General features: G+C 38.1%; 1 protein-coding gene across 1 annotated transcript in view; it reads right to left on the reverse strand.

Moving 5' to 3' along the window:
• The window catches only part of LOC124776432 (mediator of RNA polymerase II transcription subunit 14), a 180,921-nt gene that overhangs the window by 47,766 nt on the left and 105,905 nt on the right, over window positions 1-27,250 (reverse strand). The window contains 7 exon segments of the mRNA XM_047251426.1: window positions 3,671-3,865; window positions 4,216-4,388; window positions 9,057-9,194; window positions 21,199-21,342; window positions 22,157-22,400; window positions 24,459-24,607; window positions 24,858-25,062. Of these exon segments, the coding sequence (XP_047107382.1) occupies window positions 3,671-3,865; window positions 4,216-4,388; window positions 9,057-9,194; window positions 21,199-21,342; window positions 22,157-22,400; window positions 24,459-24,607; window positions 24,858-25,062 (1,248 nt within the window).

The raw sequence follows: 27,250 nt of genomic DNA on the forward strand, positions 1-27,250 counted from the left end.
TATGGAGTTGCTTTTTGTGACAAAGTGCAGTAGGGAGAAATAGTGTTAACACACTTTGTGAAAATACACCCCCCCCCCCCCCCCCGAAAGTATCTCTGGACTGTGTACCAGTGATCCATATGCAGTTGATTTTTGTGACGAAGTGTGGTAGAGAGAAAGGGGAATAGACCGCTTGCTCTTCATTTTGCAGATCTGGCAACCTACGGTCCCTCACACAGGTAACCTTGACCCCCACTTTTCCACCCTGTTACATCCCCAAAACACACAAATGCTATTTTTAATAATATGCAAATTTTTCCAGCCTCTGCAATGTGGAAACTATAAGGGACAATCAGAAAGTTCCATTCTGAGAGCATTGCTGCAGTGCATATGCAATATAGTTCCCTCAGATGCACATAAATGAGCACCGACATGTAAGTAAGGGACTAGTATGGCATTTGTGTCTGTCTTTTTCATGTAAACGAGTGTATTAGCAATTGTAATTATAAATGGATTCTTCAAAATCGACGGTTCAGCTGGTTAAACGAGATATTTGGTGAGCAACATACTTTATTTTGTCCTAGTGGTTTATCTACTTGTAGAACACCCAACCGATACTTAGTGAACAATTTTTCTTTCCTACAGTACGTGGCGTAGCGGGTAGAGCTGTAGGTAAGTGGAACAACGGTCAAGTGTAATCAAAACAGGCCGTTGCGTAAGCGTGAGGGACATGCGTCCCTGAATATTTATCCGTATTTTCGTGTGACAACTAGCCTAAGATTTGAAATTGACAGTACATCAAAGGAAATAGTGCTCATTCATGTGCATTGTTGGCATTTCTCGTTTTTCATTAATACTGATATGCATGGGCATAACTGAACATTCTTGCACACCTACGAACACTCTGCTGCAATCTGCACATAAAAGATTTGGGTGTTGTTCTGTTAAACAATGGTTTTACCTGCCAATGTCAAGCTCCAAAGAAAGGCACTACCTGCATTATTTGCCAGTTTCAGTTAACTAGTAGCACTTGAAGTGACAACATCACTAACACTCAACAAAAAGATTAAAGTAATTGAGGCGAGTGAGAAAGACAAAATCTCTGTGCATGAAATAATGTTGTATTTCACATGTGGTAAAACACAACTTTATCATACATTACGAAACAAAGGCAAGATACAGAATGAAAGGGAAAGACAAATGGAGAGAAAGATGTAGAAGACAGGAAATGAAGAAATTAATGAGATAGTGTGGGAATGGTTTGTAAGTGCGCAGGCAAAAGACTCACCTTTGTATGGGCCCATGTCACAGAGTGAGTCTTGGAAATACACAGTGTAAGGCATTCATAAGGTGCCTGGACAGTTTCAAAGCTAGACACAACATTGTGTGGACTGAAGTGTCTGGGGAAGTTAAGGATGTGCAGGGAAGTGTAGCAACAGAATGGAAGACAATACTGTACAATCTAACTGTGAATTATGACCTGAAAGATATGTTCAGTGTCGATAAAATGGGACTGTTTTACTGCATACTACCTTCAAAACTGCAAACAATTAGAAGTGAAAAGTGCACCGACGGAAAAATGTCAAAGGAAAGACTTACTGACTGCTGTATACAAACATGTTAGATGAAATGAAGAAGCCACTGGTGATTGGAAAAGTGGCAAAACTGCGTTGTTCCAAAAACATAGATGTCAGTAATCTTCCTATCTCATGGTGAAGCAATAAAAAGGCGTGGCTGGTGAATGGTCTTATGGAAGACTAGCTGGGCTCTTTTAATGCCAAAGTCAAGAAAGGAAATCACCAAGTTCCCTTTTTCCTAGACAACGCAACCTGCCACCTGAATGTTAAGTATCAAATGTGAAATTGGCTCTGTTTCTACCAGGTTGAACCAGCCTCACTCAACCCATGGACCAAGGGTTATTTACAAATTCAAGTCCCATTATAGCTGATTATTGTTGCAGTCTCTTATTCTTAGTGTTGAAGAAGCTAAAAGTGCATTTGCTCTTGCACAGTCAATTTCTGTCCTGGATGCCGTAAATTGGATTGGCACTAAGGGAAGTAAAGCCCGAAACTGTTAGCAAGTGCTCCAAAAAAGCGGGTTTTGTAGGTCAAGAACAAGGCGCCTCTGTGGTCATCAAAACTCAAGCAACTGCACACGATCACATTCGAAGTGATGACCTGTCAACTTGTTTCACCTTTATTGCAGCAAAAGATTTAACAGAAATCCACGACACAGAAGATGATCAATAAGAAACAAAGGAAGGAGAAGAGGAGCAAAATAATGTTACTAGAACATACCTGACAAATTCTATGTAGCCTAGTAAGTTTTGTGTAATCTGGAAAGTTATCAAATATGGGAAATTATTTTAGTTGCATGTGATTCTATTTTGAGCATGTTTTAAAGTATATATCTTTACTCTCCATATACCCTTTCAGCAACATATGTTGTCTCTTCTTTCACTTCTGTTTAGTTTTTCATTCCTTCTTTTTCTCCAGTATGACGACAGAATATTCTTTAATTTTCTTATCTTGATCACTCACAGTCTTTGGTTCCTAATTATCTAAATTAAATTGAGATTTTTTCCCGTAGCTATTCATTTGAATCATAACCTACTACTCAATCCATTCATATGAAGTCCTGTAGTAATTATTTTCATGAAATTTGTATTTTTCCTCTTACACTTGGTTGATTACAGTCATTTTCCAATAGCAAATTTATTTCACCTACAATCAGTCTCAACAACACACAAACTGGGAGCTACAAACTGCAATAGTCTGCAAAAATGTATTTTCTTATATTCAAACAATGAAAACTCTGGGATGGAATGTACAATTGGCAATGGTGGTACTGCTCGCAGTGTGGCTACAGTTACCTTAGACTGCAGTCGTGTGTGTGTGTGTGTGTGTGTGTGTGTGTGTGTGTGTGTGTGTGTGTTCTATTTTTGAAGAAGGTCTTATGGGCTGAAAGCTTTATTTGCCTATGTGTGACTCAGCATCTCCACCATATGGTGAGTAACAACTTTCCTTTTCTTATATTCAGTAATTCACAGCAATGATAAAATTTCAAGCTAGCAAGAAAGCATATTCCAGTGAAGATAGGTCAACTTATTTTCTATCTAAAATGCATTACAACTTTGTTGTATGGGAGCGAAAGCTGGGTGGATTCAGGTTACCTTATCAACAAGGTTGAGGTTACGGATATGAAAGTAGCTAGGATGATTGCAGGTACTAGTAGATGGGAACAATGGCAGGAGGGTGTCCACAATGAGGAAATCAAAGAAAAACTGGGAATGAACTCTATAGATGTAGCAGTCAGGGTGAACAGGCTTAGATGGTGGGGTCATGTTACACGCATGGGAGAAGCAAGGTTACCCAAGAGACTCATGGATTCAGCAGTAGAGGGTAGGAGGAGTCGGGGCAGACCGAGGAGAAGGTACCTGGATTCGGTTAAGAATGATTTTGAAGTAATAGGTTTAACATCAGAAGAGGCACCAATGTTAGCACTGAATAGGGGATCATGGAGGAACTGTATAAGAGGGGCTATGCTCCAGACTGAACGCTGAAAGGCATAATCAGTCTTAAATGATGATGATGATGATGATGCGTTATGACTATTTCAAATACACTAATAACTTTTGCTTATATAAAACTGCCTTACTGACCTACAGTGACAATACAACATATATATCTACCTTGAGGCCTTGTGTTGGTGTGAACTCCTCCACAACATTGCTGCGATCAAATCGACTGTATGCACCATCTCTCAGGCTAACCAAGCCACCGCCACGCATCTTTACCTCGAGGCAGTACATGCCCTGGTATGAGAGGCGTAACATTGTTGATGACTGAGGGATTATCGTAAATGTTTGTACTGGAACCTGTGGTCGCTATATGAAGCAAATTACACAATTAAGAAGCATACAAGCTGTAATTAAAGAGTCATCCCTATAGATATTATTACATAATTAGATAATGAAATCAACACAAACAAAACATGGGATTTTCAAACATGAAGAACAAAATGTGTGTCCATAGCAACAAGCTTATTAACTGTTCTGATATACTTCTTGCTATCCTTTTATTTGGGTAATACGTCTCCTGTTTACTGCATTATTAACAAACTCCTAGCAACATTTGAGTTTAATTAAGAAAGATAGAACTTTACAAATATAGAAGATACAGTGCAATAGTGTTTGAACTAAAAACTGCACAACCTCAATTTAAAATTTTTGCATACCGAATTTCGGACTCCCAGCTGTGGCAGAGTGGGTAATTTGCTGATGGAGATGAGAGGTTCATAAGTCTCATGCAGGATGTGTACAATTTGGGCCAAGTTACGGTGACGATTTAAGTGGGCTTCCAGTTGCTCTCTCATCAGAGAATGTGCATTCACACAATTGTTAGCAGCTCCTAGAAAGAAAGAAAAGCATTTACTTATTTAAATGCTTCTAAAATTATGATCCATACAGTATGACTAAAACCTGCTTTGTGTGAATAAAAGGGGGTGTACACTTGTTTTCCTGTCAAATTTAGAATTCCACGCGCACGCGCACGCGCGCACGCGCGCACCGCGCGCACGCGCACACGCGCACACGCGCACACGCGCACACGCGCACACGCGCACACACGCACACACGCACACACAGAGAGAGAGAGAGAGAGAGAGAGAGAGAGAGAGAGAGAGAGAGAGAGAGAGAGAGAGGGGGGGGGGGGGGAGAGGGGGGGAGAGAGAGAGGGGGAGAGAGAGAGAGAGAGAGAGAGAGAGAGAGAGAGAGAGAATGCAAACTCAAAACCTATGCCACAATATTAGCTTATTCATTGAGCTCCATTTCTTAAGATTCCTATAAGATAAAGAAAACAATACATTAATATTTCTTGTTCTCAACTGAAATAACAGTCCCCAGATATACAGTGTTCAGGCATGTGAATGTTTTTAGAAAGTCAGCAGCTGCAGTCACTGTTGCCGAAGAACACTTGGTGATACTGTAACTACATACTCCACTTCAGTTGTGTAACTATTCTGAACAACAATTTATGTTTTCAGGTGCCTTCAGAACCTCTTATTTAGCATGTGATATGGAATAGGTTTATTCCTCATGTGAAGTGGCTTCCAAATGCTCATATACAATATATTCAAATTCATATATGTACAGGGCTATTACAAATGATTGAAGTGATTTCATAAATTCACTGTAGCTCCATTCATTGACATATGGTCACGACACACTACAGATACGTAGAAAAACTCATAAAGTTTTGTTCGGCTGAGGTCGCACTTCAGGTTTCTGCCGCCAGAGCGCTCGAGAGCGCAGTGAGACAAAATGGCGACAGGAGCCGAGAAAGCATATGTCGTGCTTGAAATGCACTCACATCAGTCAGTCATAACAGTGCAACGACACTTCAGGACGAAGCTCAACGAAGATCCACCAACTGCTAACTCCATTCGGCGATGGTATGCGCAGTTTAAAGCTTCTGGATGCCTCTGTAAGGGGAAATCAACGGGTCGGCCTGCAGTGAGCGAAGAAATGGTTGAACGCGTGCGGGCAAGTTTCACGCGTAGCCCGCGGAAGACTACGATTAAAGCAAGCAGGGAGCTAAACGTATCACAGCCGACGGTTTGGAAAATCTTACGGAAAAGGCTAAAGCAGAAGCCTTACCGTAACAATTGCTACAAGCCCTGATACCCGATGACAAAGTCAAACGCTTTGAATTTTCGGCGCGGTTGCAACAGCTCATGGAAGAGGATGCGTTCAGTGTGAAACTTGATGATGAAGCAACATTTTTTCTTAATGGTGAAGTGAACAGACACAATGTGTGAATCTGGGCGGTAGAGAATCCTCACGCATTCGTGCAGCAAATTCACAATTCACCAAAAGTTAACGTGTTTTGTGCAATCTCACGGTTTAAAGTTTACGGCCCCTTTTTCTTCTGCGAAAAAAAAAAAAAACGTTACAGGACACGTGTATCTGGACATGCTGGAAAATTGGCTCATGCCACAACTGGAGACCGACAGCGCCGACTTCATCTTTCAACAGGATGGTGCTCCACCGCACTTCCATCATGATGTTCGGCATTTCTTAAACAGGAGATCGGAAAACCGATGGATCGGTCATGGTGGAGATCATGATCACCAATTCATGTCATGGCCTCCACGCTCTCCCGACTTAACCCCATGCGATTTCTTTCTGTGGGGTTATGTGAAAGATTCAGTGTTTAAACCTCCTCTACCAAGAAACGTGCCAGAACTGCGAGCTCGCATCAACGATGCTTTCGAACTCATTGATGGGGACATGCTGCGCCGAGTGTGGGAGGAACTTGATTATCGGCTTGATGTCTGCCGAATCACTGAAGGGGCACATATCGAACATTAGTGAATGCCTAAAAAACCTTTTTGAGTTTTTGTATGTGTGTGCAAAGCATTGTGAAAATATCTCAAATAATAAAGTTATTGTAGAGCTGTGAAATCGCTTCAATCATTTGTAATAACCCTGTATAATGATCCCTGTTTTACACTCCATGAAGCAAGAAAGTTTCACTCTAGCAATTTCAGCTGGACATAAATCAATTTATTAGAGCATACAAAGATTTGTAGGTTCTCACATTCTGCTGGCAGAGTTATTCCCCAATAAATTTAGCTACGTAACTTTTGACACAAAGCTATAAAGATCACAAAATTCTTAAGACTAGAATCAAAGAGAACTGTGTTGAAAGTTCCTCTCACAGGTACCAACTGTGCTCTGGAATGGTACTCAAAATTGGATCCCTATCTTCCATGAGAAATGCTTTTACAGCCTAATGTACTTCCTCATGCTACTTGGTCTCACGTACATCTTCACTCTGTGTGAATTCTTCTACTTTTCAAAATCCAGATAGATTTTCCTGCATACCATGCTGGACTAGGAAGAAGGATGCAGAAGGGCAGTGTCATGACCAATGGACTGTTTATAAAAAGAATTTTCCACTGTACAATGGAGTGCATACCACAATGAACTGTGCTGTTAAAAGAGAGCCAAAAGCAACAAACTAAAGAAAAACTTGCATCTCTAACTTTTCAAATCTTTATATAAAAAACAAAAAATATATAGTAAAAAAAAAAAAATCTGTTACAGAGGAGGGTCATCACCTTACCAGTTCCCAACACATGAACATCTGAAGAAGGACTAATGCACACATTTAATTTATGAACGTTTTGAATCCCTTCAAAGACAGGGCACAGGAAAATGTTTATTTACAAGCATGGAAGGGAAGGGAATGTCATTTCAAACCTTGGATCTGGAGAGGCCAATCACAGAAATGATTAGGAAATAACTATGGGCTATCACAATTAAAATTCCAGAGTATTAATATGTGTGGTACTTACTGCCGATAGGTTTAACAGAGGAGGAAGAAGATACGTAAATATAAAAATAACATGGACAGAAGAGGGGGATGGGAGGGGGAATAATTTGTCTATAACAAGTAAACAGATTGGAAAAGGTGCAAAAGAAAAGAAAGGGAAAGGTTAAGGCTCACCATGTAGAGAAAATGAGATAAAAGCAAATTGTATTTTTACATAAATACTGAATCCACGGGTACCAAGACAATTATAATGCAGAAAGTAAATAGAGGAGAGAGAGAGGAAAGGTCTTGAAAGATAAATGGAGGAACATATTAGTGCATAATATGATCAAAAGGATAGTGACAGAAACATATACTGAGGAGTCAGTTCCCAACTTTGGTGTCAGTATGGATGATCCTCATGAACTAAGTAGTTAAATGTATATAAAAGACCCAGTGTTTGTGTTTCACAGCATGGTTACCATCAGAACACTGCTTGTTGCGTGTGTGTGAACAATTCCTCTTTGGCTATTCATTGCTACTGATAGCTTGATACTGGACTCACCAATATATGTGCCAGTCATGATTTACATGTCAGCTGGTGTGCTACATTTATGCCAATAATGTATGTTTTACCAGTGCAGAGACTTTAGTATGAGCTACTTGTGCAGGTTCAAACTATAATAGTGCCAGTGAGAGGCCAGGTAAACCAAAACCAGCACAAGAACCGTTAAAGTCAGTAGTTTCCGTGCTTGTGCTCAGCCTCTGCAAATGGATTAAGCATTCAGCTGGTAAACAATGCATCAGTTTATTTAAATGGTTCTAGTGCAGAATCATTTGTCCACATTTGTGTGGTATACTCCAAAACGAAGTCCTGCACTACAGTCCAGTCCTTTCCTGTGAGTTTCTCCAGTTTTGTTATGATCAGTAGCCTGAGATTTATATCTTTGTCTTTTTAATGGCTTGATAGACAATAAATGCATTGTGTAATGAAATATTTAATTAGCTCCCTAAGCATTTTCATGTGCCACTTTACATCTTTTATCTCCTTCCATGGGGAAAGGTTTCTGATTTCTTCTGACTCATTCACTTTCCGACAAAGATTTCCTTATATTTAGCTGGCAAAGTCATCTCAACAGATGTCAGAGAAATGCTAAGTCTTATCAGTGGTTCATTGATCACATCCTAAATTGCCACTTTTCCAAGTACAAACATGAGATATTCCAATGTAATTTTAATGATAAATGACAAAGCTGTAATATTTGTGAGAAGTAAAGTGAACATAGTATATATCTTTAAGCAGAAAACACACACACACACACACACACACACACACACACACACACACACACACACAACCCAATTCATTCATCGTGGCATGTTTCCTTTTTCCAAATCTTGGCTTTAAAAATGGTCTTTTGCAGATGCATGTCTGTGGACTAAATGGCTCCTCTATTTGGTGAGTGGTAAACTACCTAATGCACATATTTTGGATTCAGTACAGGACATTCGACTGTAGTATTTACAAAATTATCTGAATCTTCGATCAGTTTAATAAAATAAGCTTAATACACAGACTTAATGGTAAATTAATTTATGTATGGTCAAATTTTCTTTGATCGAGAATTTTGGGGTTTTTATCATTAGTGGTAAATGCATCACACACAAGCACCATTACATGAAATTTAAATGTTTCAGCAATTAACATTCTGCAAAACATGAAGTGTGCCACAATATTATCCAGAATAAACATATGCTTACCAAAAACTAGCTTGAAAGCTTTATCAGAACTGTTCCAGTGGACTGTGACTGTGGCACTTCTGTCAGGACCATATCCCAAAACAAGTCTGCTGTAGCTGTATGACTTGATGCTCACGATGTTGGAGAGGTTGTATTTTTCTACAATAGTAAAAAACAAATATACATAGGAAAACACAAAAATTAGCAACAGAACAAACAGAACAGTAAATACAAGTGAATAACTTAACATTAAAGTAGCTTGATGGATATACACATAATTAATAACAACGATACATAGAGGCATGGAAATGATGTACATCAACTTTAAATATGACACTCACACATAAAAATCAAACCCATCAATCCCAAATCCTCCAACAAATGTCTCAAGTTGTTCCACAGCATGCCTGCTTTAACACAAATCTTTGATAATGAATGGCAAGTACAGAAAGTCAGTTAAAATTCAATTGTGAATTTTCAGACAAATGTCATGAGCACAAATGCACTCATATTCAAAATTTCAGATGCTGTGTTTATATTGACTTCAACAAAATAGCATAGGTCATACTTGTGCAGATATTAAGTCATGAAATATTTCAACAACAGCTTGCGTGTTAAATTGTGCTGACATATTACATGCTAATAACAAATTTTATCCAAATTGTAGTAACCAAGTAATACATGAAACCGCTCCAGCAATACACAGAACAATTGATGTTAGTGGTGCAAATTAAAAGAACATAGTGAGAGTGTGTCGTCACTGCTCTGCGTTTATATAGGTCCAAACCACCAGTAGAAGCTGCAACTGAGACCATACTGTGTGCATGCTTCCTACAACCAGGCTCTAGTGGTCGGCCCGTACTGATACACTTCGTGGTTGATTTAAGTACAAACATTCAGCGACACTACCCTGGGCACACTCACACTCACATGCACTAGTAGCAGGATACAGCACAAATAATTCTGTCTGCTGCTCAAAAATATGAAAATGAAGACTGCAAAAATCGTAACTACTGCTAATTGTTTCACTTTCTGCCAACCCTTTTCCACATCTTTTATTCTCTCTTGCACCCACCTGCTTTCCCTCTCCACCTTTGTCACTTTCATGTCTTTATTTTTTTACAATTTTATATGGATTTATCTCCTCCTCCTTTCCTGCCATTTTTCAATTTGACTGATTTACATTCCAGGGTGCACTACAGGTTGTAGCTCTAATCTTTCACTGCAGCCTAGCCAAACTCATAATTTATGCTCTGGAAAGTGTTAGTTGTTACAGACAATTGTTACTTCTAACTTATTATCTAGAATTTTTACATCTCCTGGCTCATTATGAACTGTTATTGAGAAAATACTTTACTATAAAAGAAAAATAATAAATTTGAGCTACAGCCAGAGCTACAGCTTTTTGTCTTGTTGTCTCTCTTCACAGTTGCACAATTGATCTTACCATCTCTTCTTATGTATTTCCAAGGTTTGCTTTCCTTTTCATACAAAATCGTTTATGGTTATAGTTATTCTTGTGTTTGTTATTTGGTTGTTCTTCCTAATATCCCTAGTACTGCATCCTCATTTCAAGTGTTCAAAATTTTCAATTCTGTATAAATATCTTTGTTTCTTTTCATTTTATTGAACTGTACATCTCATCCCTCACAAATTGACCACATTTCTTTGGAGCATTGCATGAATAGAGGAGGGCAGTATATTGAGGGTGGCAATAACAAAATATGTATGTTTTTGAAATAAAATGTCTCACAATGATATATTCCTATTAACATTGTTCTAGAATAGCTCATATTCTATGTCATAAATGATTTGACTTGAGTCATAACTAACTCAAAAATTGGGATTCTTTCCTGAAGAACGTAATGACTATAAAGCATGGTTCTTAGACATTAGCTGCCATTAATGACTTACCTAATTATGTGAAAGTAACTACTTGACAATGCTAAAGATAAAAAGCTTAAGACTCCTCAACCTGAAATGTGGTATGTATGTGACTTTCTCTTACCTTTGAATAACCTTACCCAATACAAAAATAAGAGAACTACAGTTTAACCTGGGCTCTGAACTACAATACAACTAGGCATTCTTCACATTGACAAATAACTGCCATAGATGAAAGAAGTGATGTGTGATACAGAAAAATCCATGAACTTTGGATTTGATTTCTGACAGTTTTTTGTTCATCAGCTCACACTAGTTATTCCAAAATATGTTCGACTGAACATACACTCTAAGATAAAAAAACAAACTGCACAGGAGTTACGCAAATTAAGCACAAATTGATTTACATACAGGTATCGATGGAAAATACGAAATTGTAACTTTGTCAGCCAATGGATGAATGTGTGATGCTGCAGTGCAATTTCACCACACAACTGGCAAGGATGGTACATAGGGGACATGTAGGTACCAGGGCACAAATTGCAAATTTCAATTCATGGACTCAGTTAGGCAGCAACTATGCCTTGCAGACAGGTGCATGAACAATATATGCAGATGTCAGAGAGGACATGTAGTTGGTCTCAAAGAAGCTGGTTGGAGTACTCGGTGAACCACTTGACATTTGAATAGGAGTGATGCCCCTATTCGACAACACTGGCAGGAATGGGTGAGTCACAGCCGAACACAGCACCAACAAGGAAGCAACTGAACTAGAGAGACAACAGAATGTGAGGACCAAGTAATTGTCACAGAGGCACTCAGGGTCCAGGAATCGTATTCCTCATTGGTCTGCCATGTAACTGATGCTAAAGTAACCACAAGAACAATTAATAGGCAGATCACAGAAAGGCGACTGAGCTTACGGTGCCCCTTGTGTTGAATACCACTGACTTCTGTACACCAACAAGCCTATTTGCAGTGGTGTCAGGCACATTCAGCCTAGAATCTCATTGACTGGAATAGAGCTGTCTTTAGTGATGAGTCCTGCTTCAAACTGAGCCCCTATGACCAGCACAGATGTGTCTAGAGAAGCCACAGACAGTGGTGGGATACCAACATGACTGTCATCTGCCTATGGCTCAACAACCAGGAGTGTTGGTCTGGGGTGTCATTTCGTTTCATAGCACGACCCCTTTGGTCATCATCTGCAGCACCTTCATAGCACAGTGGTATGTAGATGATGATCTACACCCCATTTTGTCACCCTTCATGGCATGCCATCCTGGGCTTACATTTCAGCAAAATAATGCCTGCCTGCTCATGGAGAGAGTTTCTACTGTTTGCCTTCATGCTCATCAAACTCTACCTTGACCAGCTAGGCCATCAGATCTCTTCCCAGTTGAGAAGGTTTGGAATATTTATTATGGGTAGGGCCATCCAACCAGCTCAGGATTTTGACATTCTAATATTTTAATTGGACAGAATTTGGCACAATAGCCCTTAGAGGGACACCCAACACTTCTATCAATCAATGCCAAGGTGAATAATTGCTTGCATAATGGACAGGTGTTACACCCGGTATTAGCATGAGTCCACCAATTCCAACTACAGCTGACTGATGTTATAGTCATATGATATTATGTTTTCTCATTTGTAAAATGCACAATATTACATTTTTGAATATTTAAAGCAAGTTGCCAATTTTTGCACCACTTTGAAATCTTATGAAGATTTGACTGAGTATTTGTGCAGCCTCCATCAGACAGTACTTCATTATCCATACAAGGTCTGTTCAAAAAATTTCAGAACATTCGTAATTTTGTGCAAATGGTGTGTTGGAGCGGAATGCAGTTGGCATTCCTGCACATGCCTGGTTTAATACATAACTGCCGGAAGTTTCATTGTTGTATGTCTGCTAGTTATTGTTCAATGCTGTATTGAGAAGAATGTTACGTCACACAGTTTGTGAATTTCGAGATGGCAGAGTTAGAGGAGCAACCTGTCTGCATTAAATTTTGCATGAAACTCAAGAAAACCTTTACAGAGACAGCCTAGTGACGTAGGAAGCCTACGGTGATGAGTGCTTAAGCCGTACTCAGTGTTACAAATGGTTCACATAGTTTAAAAATGACCAAAAAGAAGTTCACGATGACCCCTATTCAGAACGCCCTTCAACATCTACTGACAACGCTCATGTCCGGAATGTCGATAAAATTGTGCATTCCAATCAAAGACTGACTGCCCAAGAGATTGCAGAAGAATGTAACATTTCAGTTCAATCTTGTTAAGAAATCTTGACAAAGCATATTGGAATGCATTGTGTTACTCCCAAATCCAACCCACAGCTCATAAGTCAGGATCAGAAACACCTTTGCCTTGAAATCTGTGAAGAACTTTTGGACTGTGTAAATGACAATGAGATATTCCTTAAGCGCAACATAACTGGTGATGAGACATGGGTCTATGGTTATATGTTGAGACCAAGGTTCAATCTTCAAAATGAGTCAGGAAAGGTTCTCCAAGACCAAAAAAAGCTTGTCAGCCACGATGATAGTTTTCTTTGACTTCGAAGGATTAGTTCATCAGAAACTTGTGCCACAGGGACAAATTGTTATTCAGTGGTACTACCGGGACACGTTGCGATGCCTGTGAGAAAATATGAGAAGGAAAGAGCTCGAAATATGGCAAGACAATTCATGGCTCTTGTATTATAATAATGCACCCACACATTCACACCTGTTGGTGTGTGACTATTACACAAAAAGCAAAATCAATGTGCTGCCTCATCCTCTGTACTATCCAGATCAGGCCCTTGTGGACTTCTTCTTCTTCTTCTTTTTTTTTCCATTTGCAAAGTTGGAAATCCCATTGAATGTATGAAGACTTGCATGATAGCCGAGATAAAAGAAAACTCAACAGACATTGCTTCATGTGATCCAGCCGGAGGCATACCAAGACTGCTTCCAGAAGTGGGAAACAGCATTGCGAGCAGTATATCAATTATGGAGGAGAGTATTTCGAAGGAGACTGTACATGAAAGGTAAGTGTAGAAAAATTTTGTGGACAAAGCTCCAGAATTTTTTGAATAGAACTTGTATCTGCATCATCTGCGAAAAGTCTGAGGGTACTACATCAGTAGCATTCTAAAAAAATGTACATGATAGTTATAAGAATAATGTGCATAGATAGTCCCAGAGAAACTGTCAAATCCTCCTTTGCCATACTGTTGTTACACTTCTACACCTACAAGTGCAGTTGAATGAAATAGAAGGTGTCTTGAAAGGAGGCTATAAGATGAACATCAACAAAAGCAAAACGAGGTTAATGGAATGTAGTCGAATTAAATCAGGTGATGCTGAAGAAATTAGACTAGGAAATGAGACACTTAAAGTAGTAAAGGAGTTTTGCTATTTGAGGAGCAAAATAACTGATGATGTTTAAGTAGAGAAGATATAAAATGTAGACTGGCAATGGCAAGGAAAGCGTTTCTGAAGAAGAGAAATTTGTTAACATCAAGTGTAGATTTAAGCATCGGGATGTCTTTTCTGAAAGTATTTGTATGGAGTGTAGCCATGAATGGAAGTGAAACATGGACAATAAATAGTTTAGACAAGTGAGTAGAAGCTTTCGAAATGTGGTGCTAAGAAGAGTGCCGAAGATCAGATGGGTAGACCACGAAACTAATGAGGACTTACTGAATAGAACTGGGGAGAAGAGGAATTTGTGGTACAACTTGACTGGAGAAGAGATCGGTTGATAGGACATGTTCTGAGGCGTCAAGGGATCACCTATTTGGTTTTGGAGGGCAACGTGGATGGTAAAAATCAAAGAGATGAATACACTAAGCAGATTTAGGAGGATGTAGGTTGCAATAGGTACTTCAAGATGAAAAAGCTTGCACAGGATAGAGTAGCATGGAGAGCTGCCTCAAACCAGTCACTGGACTGAAGACCACCACAACAACAACAACAACAAAAACAAATAAGTGCAACCGGCAAACAGACAAGTGCAATTTAGCAGAATATGAGACTAAGTGGTACACAAAATAGTTAACAAATCTGACAGACGACAAAAGTTTCTTTCTGATGTAACTATAAAAAAAACACGAAAGTGCTTCTTATACAAGTCCATAAAATTTTTTAATGCCATACCCCAACATATCAGGGATCTTCCAATTCAACAATTCAAAAAAAAGTAAAAGAATTTCTTCTTGAGCTCAGCATTTAATGAAACTGATGAATTTTTAAGGGAGGCAAAGAATATGGTATAACTACACTTTGTGATCAGTTTTTATATGCTTCTATATATGAGTAAGTCTGTAATTGGCTAAATTTACTATGCAATATCAATTTGTACCAGAAGTTTCTCTGTTTTGTTTTTGTGTGAAGGTACCATAATTATTTGTGTAATATTTACATTGTGTAATATTTTTCTTGTTTTTGTAATTATTTGTGTAAGATTTATACTATGTAACATTGACTTTTGTAATGCCTCAGATGATCTGAGGTCTCTACAACAATAAAAATCAATCAATCAATGCAGAGATACAGATGAAATTGCAATACAGACTGTTAGCAGAAAAAAGAATTAGTAACATTATGAAAAAGAATGAAGAACTCAGCCTGGAAGATACTAGAATAATTTAACTTTAAGGACCAATGTTGCTGGTTCAGACAATTATTCTGTGACCATTCTGATCATCAGTGTTGTCGGCATACAGCCAGTCTAGCTTGACACGTGCTGCACGTACCTTGGAGTGTATGTGGCAATAGTTTTAGTGTTATGATGTGTTCCACTCCATGTACGATCTGTCACTCAGTGGATAAGTGTACCAACTATTACCTTTCAAATATTTTTGCAGTCATTGTTGTTGAAGTTAATTCCTATAGTGGGCCTACTATGCAGTGCCACTACACTGTGCTGTGTCACTTCTTCACCTTTTGCAGTTGGAGTGGATATTGAAAGAGAGGTCCACTCTATTCTAACTACTGAATGACATAAAGCATTTTGCAGCAACTGTATTGTAATTGCAATGTCTTCTCTGTATAATTAATTTACAACTGCAGGTTACACAGATCCTTACTATGTCACAACTCACAACAGACCATAACGTGGACTGCTGTACTGATTTGACATTAGATACTCTGAAGACAGTTCTCATATATTCTTCACTTATTTTGGTGTTAACGTTCTTGCCTGCACCTGACTTCCAAGCCACCACCAAGTTGTGATGCCAAATCAGAAGCGCGCTTGCACAGCAAGTGGAGACACACATTCGCCATCGTGCCTTGTCGATATGCTGAGATGTCTTCCTTTTAAATCCATCTGCACATATATCAAACCAGGATGCATACAGTGGGATGTTCCACACTTAACAACTACCTAAACTATGTTTTCAGTTTCCACGAACATCTTTTGCTGGCCTAAATGGTTAAAAGTGGAACATGTTATTCCACATAATCACCAAGTTACACCACAACCTACAAAGCATGCCACACAGTGAGCGGGTGGCACCCGAAAAAGAACAACTGGCTGGGGGCTGACCCCTACCACTATACCCGGGCCAGTGAAACATGTCACTTGACACTGCAACAAAGTACGTTTTTCTAAAAATGGAGAGAACGACAACGGAGACTAAGCGTTTGATCGTGTATGAAACCAGGAAATAAAAAACACTCTAAGTTAATGACAATATCTATGAAAAGTCTTTCCAAATTGTTACAGTAATAGCTGCATCTAAAATGTCATATAATAATATAAATCTAAGCGTACCAAATAACACGCTATCCACACTCATAGAAAGAAATAAAGCAAAACATGCATAGCCTACCCGATTGCAGAGAGAAAGAATTAATTCAGTACACATTTACACTCACCAATTTACAATGTCAGTGGTACAATTCCACCCAGTTCTCCTTCACAATCATTGGAACTGGCGCCAAAACTGTTGTCTTGGTCACCTTCATCATTAAGAGAAATCATTAATTGTTTGTTTTCATTTATAATGCCATCTATAGCCTGTGATGCTCTTATCCGTTTAGCAATATGGTCTACTTTTTTCCTCCATGAGATAGTGTCTACAGTAGCAAGACCTTCACATAGCAGTCTTTCCACTTCTGTTATAGTAAAAGTCTTGTTGTCACTTCTCATGTACGCCTTGACTTCACTCCATACCAATTCAATCGGATTAAAATGGCAGTGATAAGGTGGAAGCCAAATTACCAAGTGACCCGGTTCGCTTGCAATTTCATCTACAATGTATTTAGGCGGCACAGGATTACTTTGTTTCATGAGCGAGTATAACAGCAGCTCTGTCATGCTCATGTCTGCAATAATGTCTCCCGACTGCAAACACTGCACCATAGTTTCTTTACGGTCACTAGTGGTGGGAGTTTTATCTAAATCACAGAATGGTACAGTGCACTGTCCTTCTCAAACACTGTCCAAATACTTAACTGAAGCAACAAATTTTTAAACCACTGTACAAATTGTGGGTGGTCCATATCGTCATGATAGTCACCAGTTTTTTCAATCAAAAAATAGAAGTCCTTCAGGCACAAAGCCGTTTGAAGATCCTGCATGGGCCACAATTAATCAGGATCCTCTTCCTGTTGGCTGATGACTGCTGCTATTCGGAGTATCATCTGTCCAGCATTTCTCAACTGATTCTCCAGCGTTGACCCAGGTTTCGTCTGACCATATGACTGAGTGTATGTCCTTTCCTACAATTCTGTGTAAGAAAATGGTACGAGCTGCAACGACATGAGCTTTTTCTAGTAACAGTTTTTGTCCAACAAACTTTTCAAAACGGAAACCCCTAAGTCCCCCTTTACAATCTATCTCTCCCCTCCAGTTCCGACAGTTATTAAATTGCCTATTCCATGATGCCTCAGGATGCATCCTAACAACCAACTTCTTCTTTATGCCAAGTTCTTCTTCTTCTTCTTCTTCCATTTCAAGGAATGGGTGTTGGCCCATTCAAAGACAAAAGGAATTTAACAAAACTGTTGTCTCCATCTCTTCACTGATCATTCTATATCCCATCTTTCAGTTCGGTTAAAATGTACTGCTTTGCCATGGCAAGCGCTCAGGTGGCATTCTTTTGACGTGGTCATAGTAGTGCCTAATCTCTTCTGTCGTTGTTTTCAAATTCTAGTTGCTGTCTTACTTCTTCATTTTGCACTCTGTTTCTTAATGTTCGTCCTAGCAGTGAACTCAGAAACCTCACTCAGCTGTTTCAGTTCTTTATTCCTCTCTTTTTCTTATAATCCAGTTTTCACTACAATACATGGAAGCAGGCTTAGCCATCACATTGTGCAGACTTCATGGTATCTCTTTCCTCACAGTTCTGCCAAGGTTCTCCTTATATAACCATTAATGTGTCATATTTCTATGTATTTTGAACCACAACTAAATTAGTTTTGTATATTGATATCTCTATCACAAGATATCTAAATGAAATTATCTGTGCTATCACCTTACTGTTCATGTGCTTTTTTGCTCTTCTTACTTGTTTCCCTTCCACTGCTATTACTTCTGTTTTATTTGTAGATATAAAAATTTGATAAGTGTGTGTGTGTGTGTGTATATGTGTATGTGTGTGTGTGTGTGTGTGTGTGTGTGTGTGTGTGAGAGAGAGAGAGAGAGAGAGAGAGAGAGAGAGAGAGAAAGTGCGAAGTCTATGGTGGAATAACAACAATATCACGAGAAGAAATTTTAGTTAGTCAAAGAGCCTTCTTCTGAAGTAGAAAACATTGCGAGAAGAAATGTTAGTTGGCCAAAGGGCCTTCTTCTGAAGTAGAAAACACACATGCCATATTGTAATTCTTCATACTAGCACAACTCACACACACATGCCCACTGTCTCTGATTGCTGTGGCCTGACTGAGCTGTAACTGCGCATGATAGCTGAATGAGGTGATTCTCATGTTGAAAGGAGGCAAGAACAACAGTTCCAATACATACAGTCCTAGTAGTGCACTGTAGTGTCTCACTTTCATTGTGCTGCACCAGATTGTCTCCTGTGCCACAACTTACACTAATCAGACTGCCTGTAATATTAAACATGGGGCATTACCACATACATTTAGTCTATCACAAATGTGACACGGGCACATATGCCTGCCAAAGCATTGTTAACATCCATGCTATTCAATAGTATTAGTTGGTGTTCGAACACTGAAACTCACTATTAAACCAGATCCTCTATTAAGGCCAAGGAGGTCCCCCCCCCCCCTCCCCTTATTAGTCCTTTGAGTCTACTCTGCTTTCACTTTTATTTCTATGCTGTGTTCAAAATTTTGTTGCTTTATCTTTACATATTTTTTATCCTCATCTCTGGCAATTTCTTTTCTTTCCAGTTTTTTTAATCCCCCACATTTACTTAATTGTTTCCAAATTCATCCTCTTGTATCTTCTCAATAATGAAGTGCTGAAACATGCATTTTTTTCGGGCATATTATTTGTACTTTGGTTATTCAAATAGGTTCTCTTCAGTATAGCATTTATAATTTCTACATATTTATAAATGAATTCACTTCATACTTGAGTTTCTTTTATTTACAAGTTCTCTCTTCATTCAAGATTGTGGATAATAATTCTTGTACATCTGCCTCATTCTAGCAGAATTTTTGTTTCTTAATTTTCCTTCCTTGATCTCAATAAGAAGGTAAGGCAGCGAGAACTTTGGAGAAAGGTGTACAGTTTGCATACTGCTATAAAATATGCCACAATACTAATAGCTCTCAGAGAGTACGAGTTTCTATGAGTATATGAATTAAAATCTGTGCGAACTGCAATTTCATATGGTCTTATTCCACATTATCAAAGTGCATTTCCCACAATATGAATAATTCAACATTGAGTAATCTTTATATCTGTTTCTCCTAACATAAGTGACATAAGGGGATATTATTAATATTTAAATACACACAAGTTATTAACACATGATGCTGTTTCTACTTATCTTAACCCATACAGTGAAAACCCGCTTTTACACTTTTCAAGGAACTTAAAAAAAAAGGTATAAAATGAGCGAAAAAGTAAAATGAGGGAAATAACATCTGAAGCTGTAAAAGTTATGTATGGGATACCCCCTTGCATTATCGCACTTTATGTATATGTACATAATCAGCATCAAAATACTTGCCAGGGGGCTGTTTATTATCTAATAAAGATTTATTTTCTAATAGCTGCTGATGTAATGGGAAATGATAACTTTCTGGGAGGTAGAAACGTTTCACTCAATTTCATACATCATAATCGATGTTTCTAGCACGCCTGAAGCTGTCATTTGTTATTTAAATAATAAAACACAGCACCAGTTACATATTTTTTCATGCTTAGCTCAAGGCATTTCGTGGTGTTTGCAACTGTGTGATTTGCATCTGTGTTGTTCTGTCTCTCTTGCACTGTATTTGTCTTTTTGAGGTTATCAGGTACTGTGCCGCCTCAGTTATGTAGATCAACCCAACACACACACAAACTATCACTTACATGGTTTGTTTGTGTAACATCACAAAAAATACATACATAAATACTGCACCTGAGAACAAAAATAAATTTTCGAAACATGTTTCGCACAGCATAAAAAAAAGTACTTGGTACTGTATTTAAACCAAAAACATATGAGCAACGCAGAGTGAGTGAAGGATTCAACTGGCGCTACAAGTGGCCAAATGACAAAACACACTAAATAAACAGGGTGCTAGAAACTCCCATCAGCCACCATGCCAAGTAGAGCTTGGCAACGACAGGAGATAAGGCATGAATTGTTCCAACTTTTACACGTTTACTGCTCCAAATCTGCTGAGCTGAGTGCCCTGGTTTCATGAAACTTAACCACCTAATGTGTGCAATCACTACTTGACAGCGAGTGTGATTCCAGGATAACTTTTTCGGTTTTCTTCTCCACAAAAGTTTTTGTATAAAGCGTAAATCATGGAAAAATCATAAATATGCAGACACAAAATCGAGTATGAATTAACATTGTGGACATAGGAAATTTGATGGGAGCAATAAAAAAATGTCATAAACGGTGGGAAAATGTTAATTCCGTGAACTTAATAGCAGGATTACACTGTACAACCATGGCTCTCATTGTTGAAAATGAAAATATCTGCATTGGCATGTCGACAACATGGCACACACATAAATAGAATATTAGTCTATTTTAGTATAAACTCAAGGAATATAATCAAAGGTTGTTTAAATACTTTATACGAGAAATAAGACAAACATATGCAAAATAATGGACTCAGGACTCCATTGCGTCACTCACCAATACGAAAATATTCTGCAAGGTCTTCAACAACAGAATATAAATGCACTATCTGAGCCCAATCATTAAGCAGAGAATCAACCGTCTGCCGAACTGCGTCTGCTGTTCCCATGTCATATTGAAAATATACTGGTCTCCTCAAACCTATGGGGGAGAAAAAGAACAGATGCCCTCACAAAACTGGATTTAAAAGGCTTGCATTACAGTAAAAATTGTGTTCTAAAGAACTTAAATGTAGTTATCTGACATGAAATAAAGGAAATATTTAAAATAAATATATTTTTTGAAACTCTTCTATTGAAAAATCATTTAACTCCCACAATATATCCAGAGAGTAGGCAAACTTTTTTCTGTACGAATTTATGGAGGGTATTTATTCATGCAGCAGATAGTACTGATCGAATGAAGAAAAATAAAGACCTACAGCACATTCCAGGAAACACCACTTGTTGAGATACTAGCCACTCTGTCTTATAACAGCCACCTGCATATTTATTCAAAATTTAAATAATGCCATCTTTGTAGCAGTACCGAAACGGGGATTAAAACTTTTTAAGTACCATTTTAGAAACTCACACTCCTTGTCTTGAAATGGAGCTGTTTCTCTGGTACACTGTCCCTGAGGATTGGTAGCATTGATATCAAAACACATTGTATAAAAGATATTTTATAATGTGAAGGGCAAGTTTGGAAAAGAATTATGTGAAAAACAGATACAATCAGTGCATACAGCTGTGTGTATGAATGACCCACACTACTGAAAATATTTAATGGCTTCACTATGACAAAAACCCCACCCACAAAAAACATAAAATGCCATTTGAAAAGATGTTCTGATTACACTTAATTATGTTTCAGACTTACCTGAATACAAAATGAAGGGTGAGAGAGGAGAACTTAAACTTTGTCTGTACTACCAGTTCAAGAAATCCTGAAAACTTGTTCAGGCTACAGTTACCTTGTTCCTTCGGGTGCAAGCTAGCAAGAGGACTTCCATAGAACACAAATTCAGCCATCCAGCTCTTCGTGGCTTTTCCCTGTACACGAATGGCTACTGAAAGCAGCCTTTTGAGAAGAGCCTGCCATGATGAAGGATGGACAGTAGGGCCAATTGGGGGTGGTAGCTGCACTAAACGCAGTACAAGGGCTGTAGCATTTGCTTCCACCTGAAGCCCCTGGTGTGCTATTTCTCTGCGGGAAAGCTGAAAATAGTACTAAAAATAAGCAAGTCACATTAACAATCTATGTACATTTGTTAAAATGTTTTAGTTTTTTTGACAGCTCTTTTCAATATTATTTGAAAGCTTTTTTCATTGTGGTCATGTACAAAACCTTGGAAAAAGTTGTTTTAAGCATTCTCAGTGTATTCGTGTTAATTAACGTGACAAGTAAACCAAAAATATTTAAAACAATAAGTCTGCTGAGAACAGTGTAGTTTCTTATCGTCTTAATGTAATCAACAAATAGTAGAAAGACAGCAAAGTAACAAAAGTAACTAACATAAAATTTTACAGAGACAAAGATACATAGATAGCCTGTAACAAGTGAGATTTAACTCAAATTTTAAACAGCTGAGTGTCAAGCACTGTGTGGGAGCACCTCACATTTTTCCACCATGTAAACAACACATAACCTTCGTATGTTCCTTATTGTCCACCGTTTTACATGTGTCCAACATTTTAACCAAAAATCTTTAGAGTCTGAAAGACTTCTGTTACGGCGGAATTTTAAAGTAAATTGCTGGAATTTTCTGTGTCGCATTGTTGACTAGCTTAATCTTATATATGAACTTGAACATAAGTACAAATGGTGCATTACTGAGGTGCATAGATTCTACACCTTATTTAATGGAATGTACAATTGTAATTAATATCATCTGACAACAGAATTGTGGCTGCCTCTTTAATTACAAAGATCACAGCATAATACAGACTCAAATTTAACTTTTGTGCTATTGTAACCCTTTTCTGAATCTCTGTGGAAAGGGTGCAAGGAGAGATTCACCAATTTTTGATTCATTGGGTTGCAAAACGCATGTATATTTCAATGTTCAGAAAAGAGTTTCTTAACAATTAGGCTACAAAGGCCGGTCCACTTTTAACACTGTTCACATCTCTCTTTCATGCACATCTCGGACAGAACCCTTTAATCACAAGGGCTTTAGTTGTGACCAGAATAAGCTTCTTAACAAGCACTTTTTATTTAAGGATGCTTCTTATTTTTATTAAATGCCTCTCACGAAAAGATGATAAGTAATGGGTGAAAAACAGCTCGTCAGATTCCAAAGGAAGTCACACATGTGAAGAGAACCTCATGAAAAACTTAAAGAATCTGAGGAAGTCCTGCAAGAGTTTCCACGGATTAAATCCGAGATATTTGGTCGAAGTTATGTCAGTTTATCATTAAACAATTGTCTTGTAGCACCTGAAGATTCTAGAAAGAGTTTCTGGTCCAACATTGTGTACATTTAACATCAAAGATACCTGTAAACCTGAAATGATCACAGATACCACTGTCTTTTCTTATCCACATTTTTTCCTGTTCCACGATTTCATATCTTTATATTTTGTGTCTCTGGCATAATGATAGCTGTCTCAAAAAACACTGCAAGGGCTGCATTTTTCTGGAGTGGTTTCAGCTATGGAACCACAATTCAAACAAAATGCATCTGAATCATGTAATACAAGAGTTGCTGAAGTGGAAACTGATGAAACATGAGAAAGATATGCTTAAGCAACAACCTGCCACTGTTTGCTCTTTGTTTGGTAATTGCAGACAAATCCTAATATGACGCATGCTGTACGATTATAACAGAATCTTGCAGCACACATGGTATTACGTGTATTGTGCACACGCCATTATGTTGTCACTAACTCAAATTCAACAATCTGTGATTGTAATTAGTGTGTCTGACACTGTTACAGCACTTATCATATTAACTTCATGCATTCTTCTCACATGCTTATTTTGATACTCAACATAAACAATAACCAATTTAGGAAATAGACTTTCACATTTCCACAAAAAACTAGACAAAATAAAACTACTTTCAAAATATCCACAGTAAACAAAATAAACCAGAACATCAAATCATTATCAACAGAATAAAGTAACGGGGGAGGGAGAGGGGGAAGGTAGGGGGATGGGGAGGGGGAGAAGGAGAGAGGCAGAGGCAGAGGGAGATGAGATAGAGAGATAGATAGATAGATAGATAGATAGATAGATAGAGAGAGAGAGAGAGAGAGAACATTCATTTTTACCTCCTGTGCAAGTGTGACAAATGGAATTCTCTCATCGCATAATGCTACCACATGTGCAAGTTCAGGTATGAAATATGCAGGGTGTTTTGGTCGTCGAGGAGTTGTTTCATTTCTTCCAGTCTGTGCTTTCCGTTTTTTCTCACTCTGATCTGTAACAACACAAAACACTTGTCTACTGCATTGCTGCATATTACACAGTAAGAGAATTCATTTAAATTTAATCCTTAGAACACAGAAATTAAGAAATACAGAATCAACATCACATACGGAATTTAAACAACAAAGATTAAATATATTAGATACAGGAATTACATTAATGAGCTCTTGAGATGACTTTCAGGATATATAGTCACAGCTATTTAACATAAAGGTATTACTAAGAATGTATTTTCCACTTACCGTCAACACTTGTAAAAGGTCCATGAGTTATCACAAAGGTATCAAATTCAATAAGGGTAAGAACTTTCAGGTACATCTTAGGGAGCTCAGTCTCAATGGTATCATCATGGGGATCATCCTCAATTGATGCGTGTTTCACAACAGCAAGGTAGAAAGAACAATCAATTTCACAGGGGCAATTTTCCTTTTCTTTGAAAGCTACAACCTGAAACCACAAAAGAGAAAGATAAAACATATCTTTTCTAGCTTTTTCACAGTCCATGATTCATTTCCATGCAATGCTGTTCTCCAGGACCTAAACTTTCCGAGTTCTTTTTTTAAATTAAAGCCTACATTTGATACTAGTAGAATTCTTCTGACAGGGAATCCTCTCTTTGCCTATGCTAGTCTGCTTCTTCTGTCTCCTAGCTTTGTCCATCATGTGTTATCTTACATTGTAGGGGAAAATGTATGGCTTGCATCAATGGGATTCAATCCCCCCAGCCCTCCGCCTAAGTATCTCCCTTGTGAAGTAACCTTATATGGAATACCAGTTCAGCTTACTACCTGTGAAATGAGTAAGTTATGATCAACGTAACAGTAGAAAGGCTTTACTAGTTTAGCAGCTACTCCTCTTTTTCTAGTTAGAGTACATTCTCTCCCAAACAAAACACACAATTACCCACATATACAATACACATAACCAGCATACGAGTATCTTGGTGGTTATATGTAGGAGAGTGTGGTGTTAAACTGGAAAAATAACAGCAAAAGTGAGTATATGCACCACACATACATAAGGTATAGGCGAATAATCACATTCCTTAACTTTTTTTTTTTTTTAAATTGACTTTGATGAACGCAAATTTATGGGTAGCCAGAATAACAAGTGCATCAGTATTACCAACATTCTAAACTACTAATGTATGAAATACATACTCAAATTGCATCTTCTATGACATATCTAACAATGGTTGAAATGACCAGAATTTATGATATCTGTAATGAACTTGCCACTTCAGTTGCGTGTACATAGATACCTTTTCTGAAAACCACAATGTCACTACAATGCATTAGTAGCCAAAGGAAGTTACTGTGAGCCCACTTCAACAGAACTCACTTATGTGCACAGCGTCTTTAATGCGAAGATGCCAATTATTCATCTTGCACAAACAAATAGTACTTAAAATTTCCCTCCATGCAATTATCTCCTGCACCAGTGAAAAAATATACAAGGAACAATGAAAAAAGTAATAAAGTAATTCATGTTTAAAATATCACAGAGTGGCAAATGGTGACTTCAAAACCTAAATAAATTATTGTTAACACTAGATGAAAGAATTTTTGCTGGACTGATAATGGAAGAGTTAGTTTTTAATATCCAGCTTACAAGAACACTTTAACTGCTGTGGATGAGTTAACTCGTCATCCTCTGCCACTTCCCAGTGCTGAGGATGTGTTTCAATGTGGACCCTGGGTTTTCCAGAAGTTCTACTGGTGTGTTTACATATCTCATTCCATAGACTTCTCACTGCTGTGGCAAGTTACTTCCATACCTCAGTCAGTAAAAAAGTTACGGGTATTTATCGTACAATAATTGTACCTCTTTGTGCCTATCATTTCTAAAAAAAAATACTCTTCTTTATATATATTTACAATTTGTACAGAAACCAGATAGCAATTATAAGAGTCGAGGGGCATGAAAGGGAAGCAGCGGTTGGTAAGGGAGTGAGACAGGGTTGTAGCCTCTCCCTGATGTTATTAAATCTGTATATTGAGCAAGCAGTAAAGGAAACAAAAGAAAAATTCGGAGTACGTACTAAAATCCATGGAGAAGAAATAAAAATTTTGAGGTTCGCCGATGACACTGTAATTCTGTCAGAGACAGCAAAGGACTTGGAAGAGCAGCTGAACGGAATGGACAGTGTCTTGAAAGGAGGATATAAGATGAACATCAACAAAAGAAAAGTGAGGATAATGGAATGCAGTCGAATTAAGTCGGGTGATGCTGAGGGAATTAGATTAGGAAATGAGACACTTAAAGTAGTAAAGGAGTTTTGCTATTTGGGGAGCAAAATAACTGATGATGGTCAAAGTAGAGAGGATATAAAATGTAGAATGGCAACGGCAAGGAAAGCGTTTCTGAAGAAGAGAAATTTGTTAACATCGAGTATAGATTTAAGTGTCAGGAAGTTGTTTCTGAAAGTATTTGTATGGAGTATAGCCATGTATGGAAGTGAAACATGGACGATAAATAGTTTAGACAAGAAGAGAATAGAAGCTTTCGAAATGTGATGCTACAGAAGAATGCTGAAGATTAGATGGCTAGATCACATAACTAATGAGGAGGTATTGAATAGAATTGGGGAGAAGAGGAGTTTGTGGCACAACTTGACAAGAAGAAGGGACCAGTT

Source organism: Schistocerca piceifrons, chromosome 2 (genome assembly GCF_021461385.2).
Source record: "Schistocerca piceifrons isolate TAMUIC-IGC-003096 chromosome 2, iqSchPice1.1, whole genome shotgun sequence".
NCBI classification, from domain to species: Eukaryota; Metazoa; Arthropoda; class Insecta; order Orthoptera; family Acrididae; genus Schistocerca; species Schistocerca piceifrons.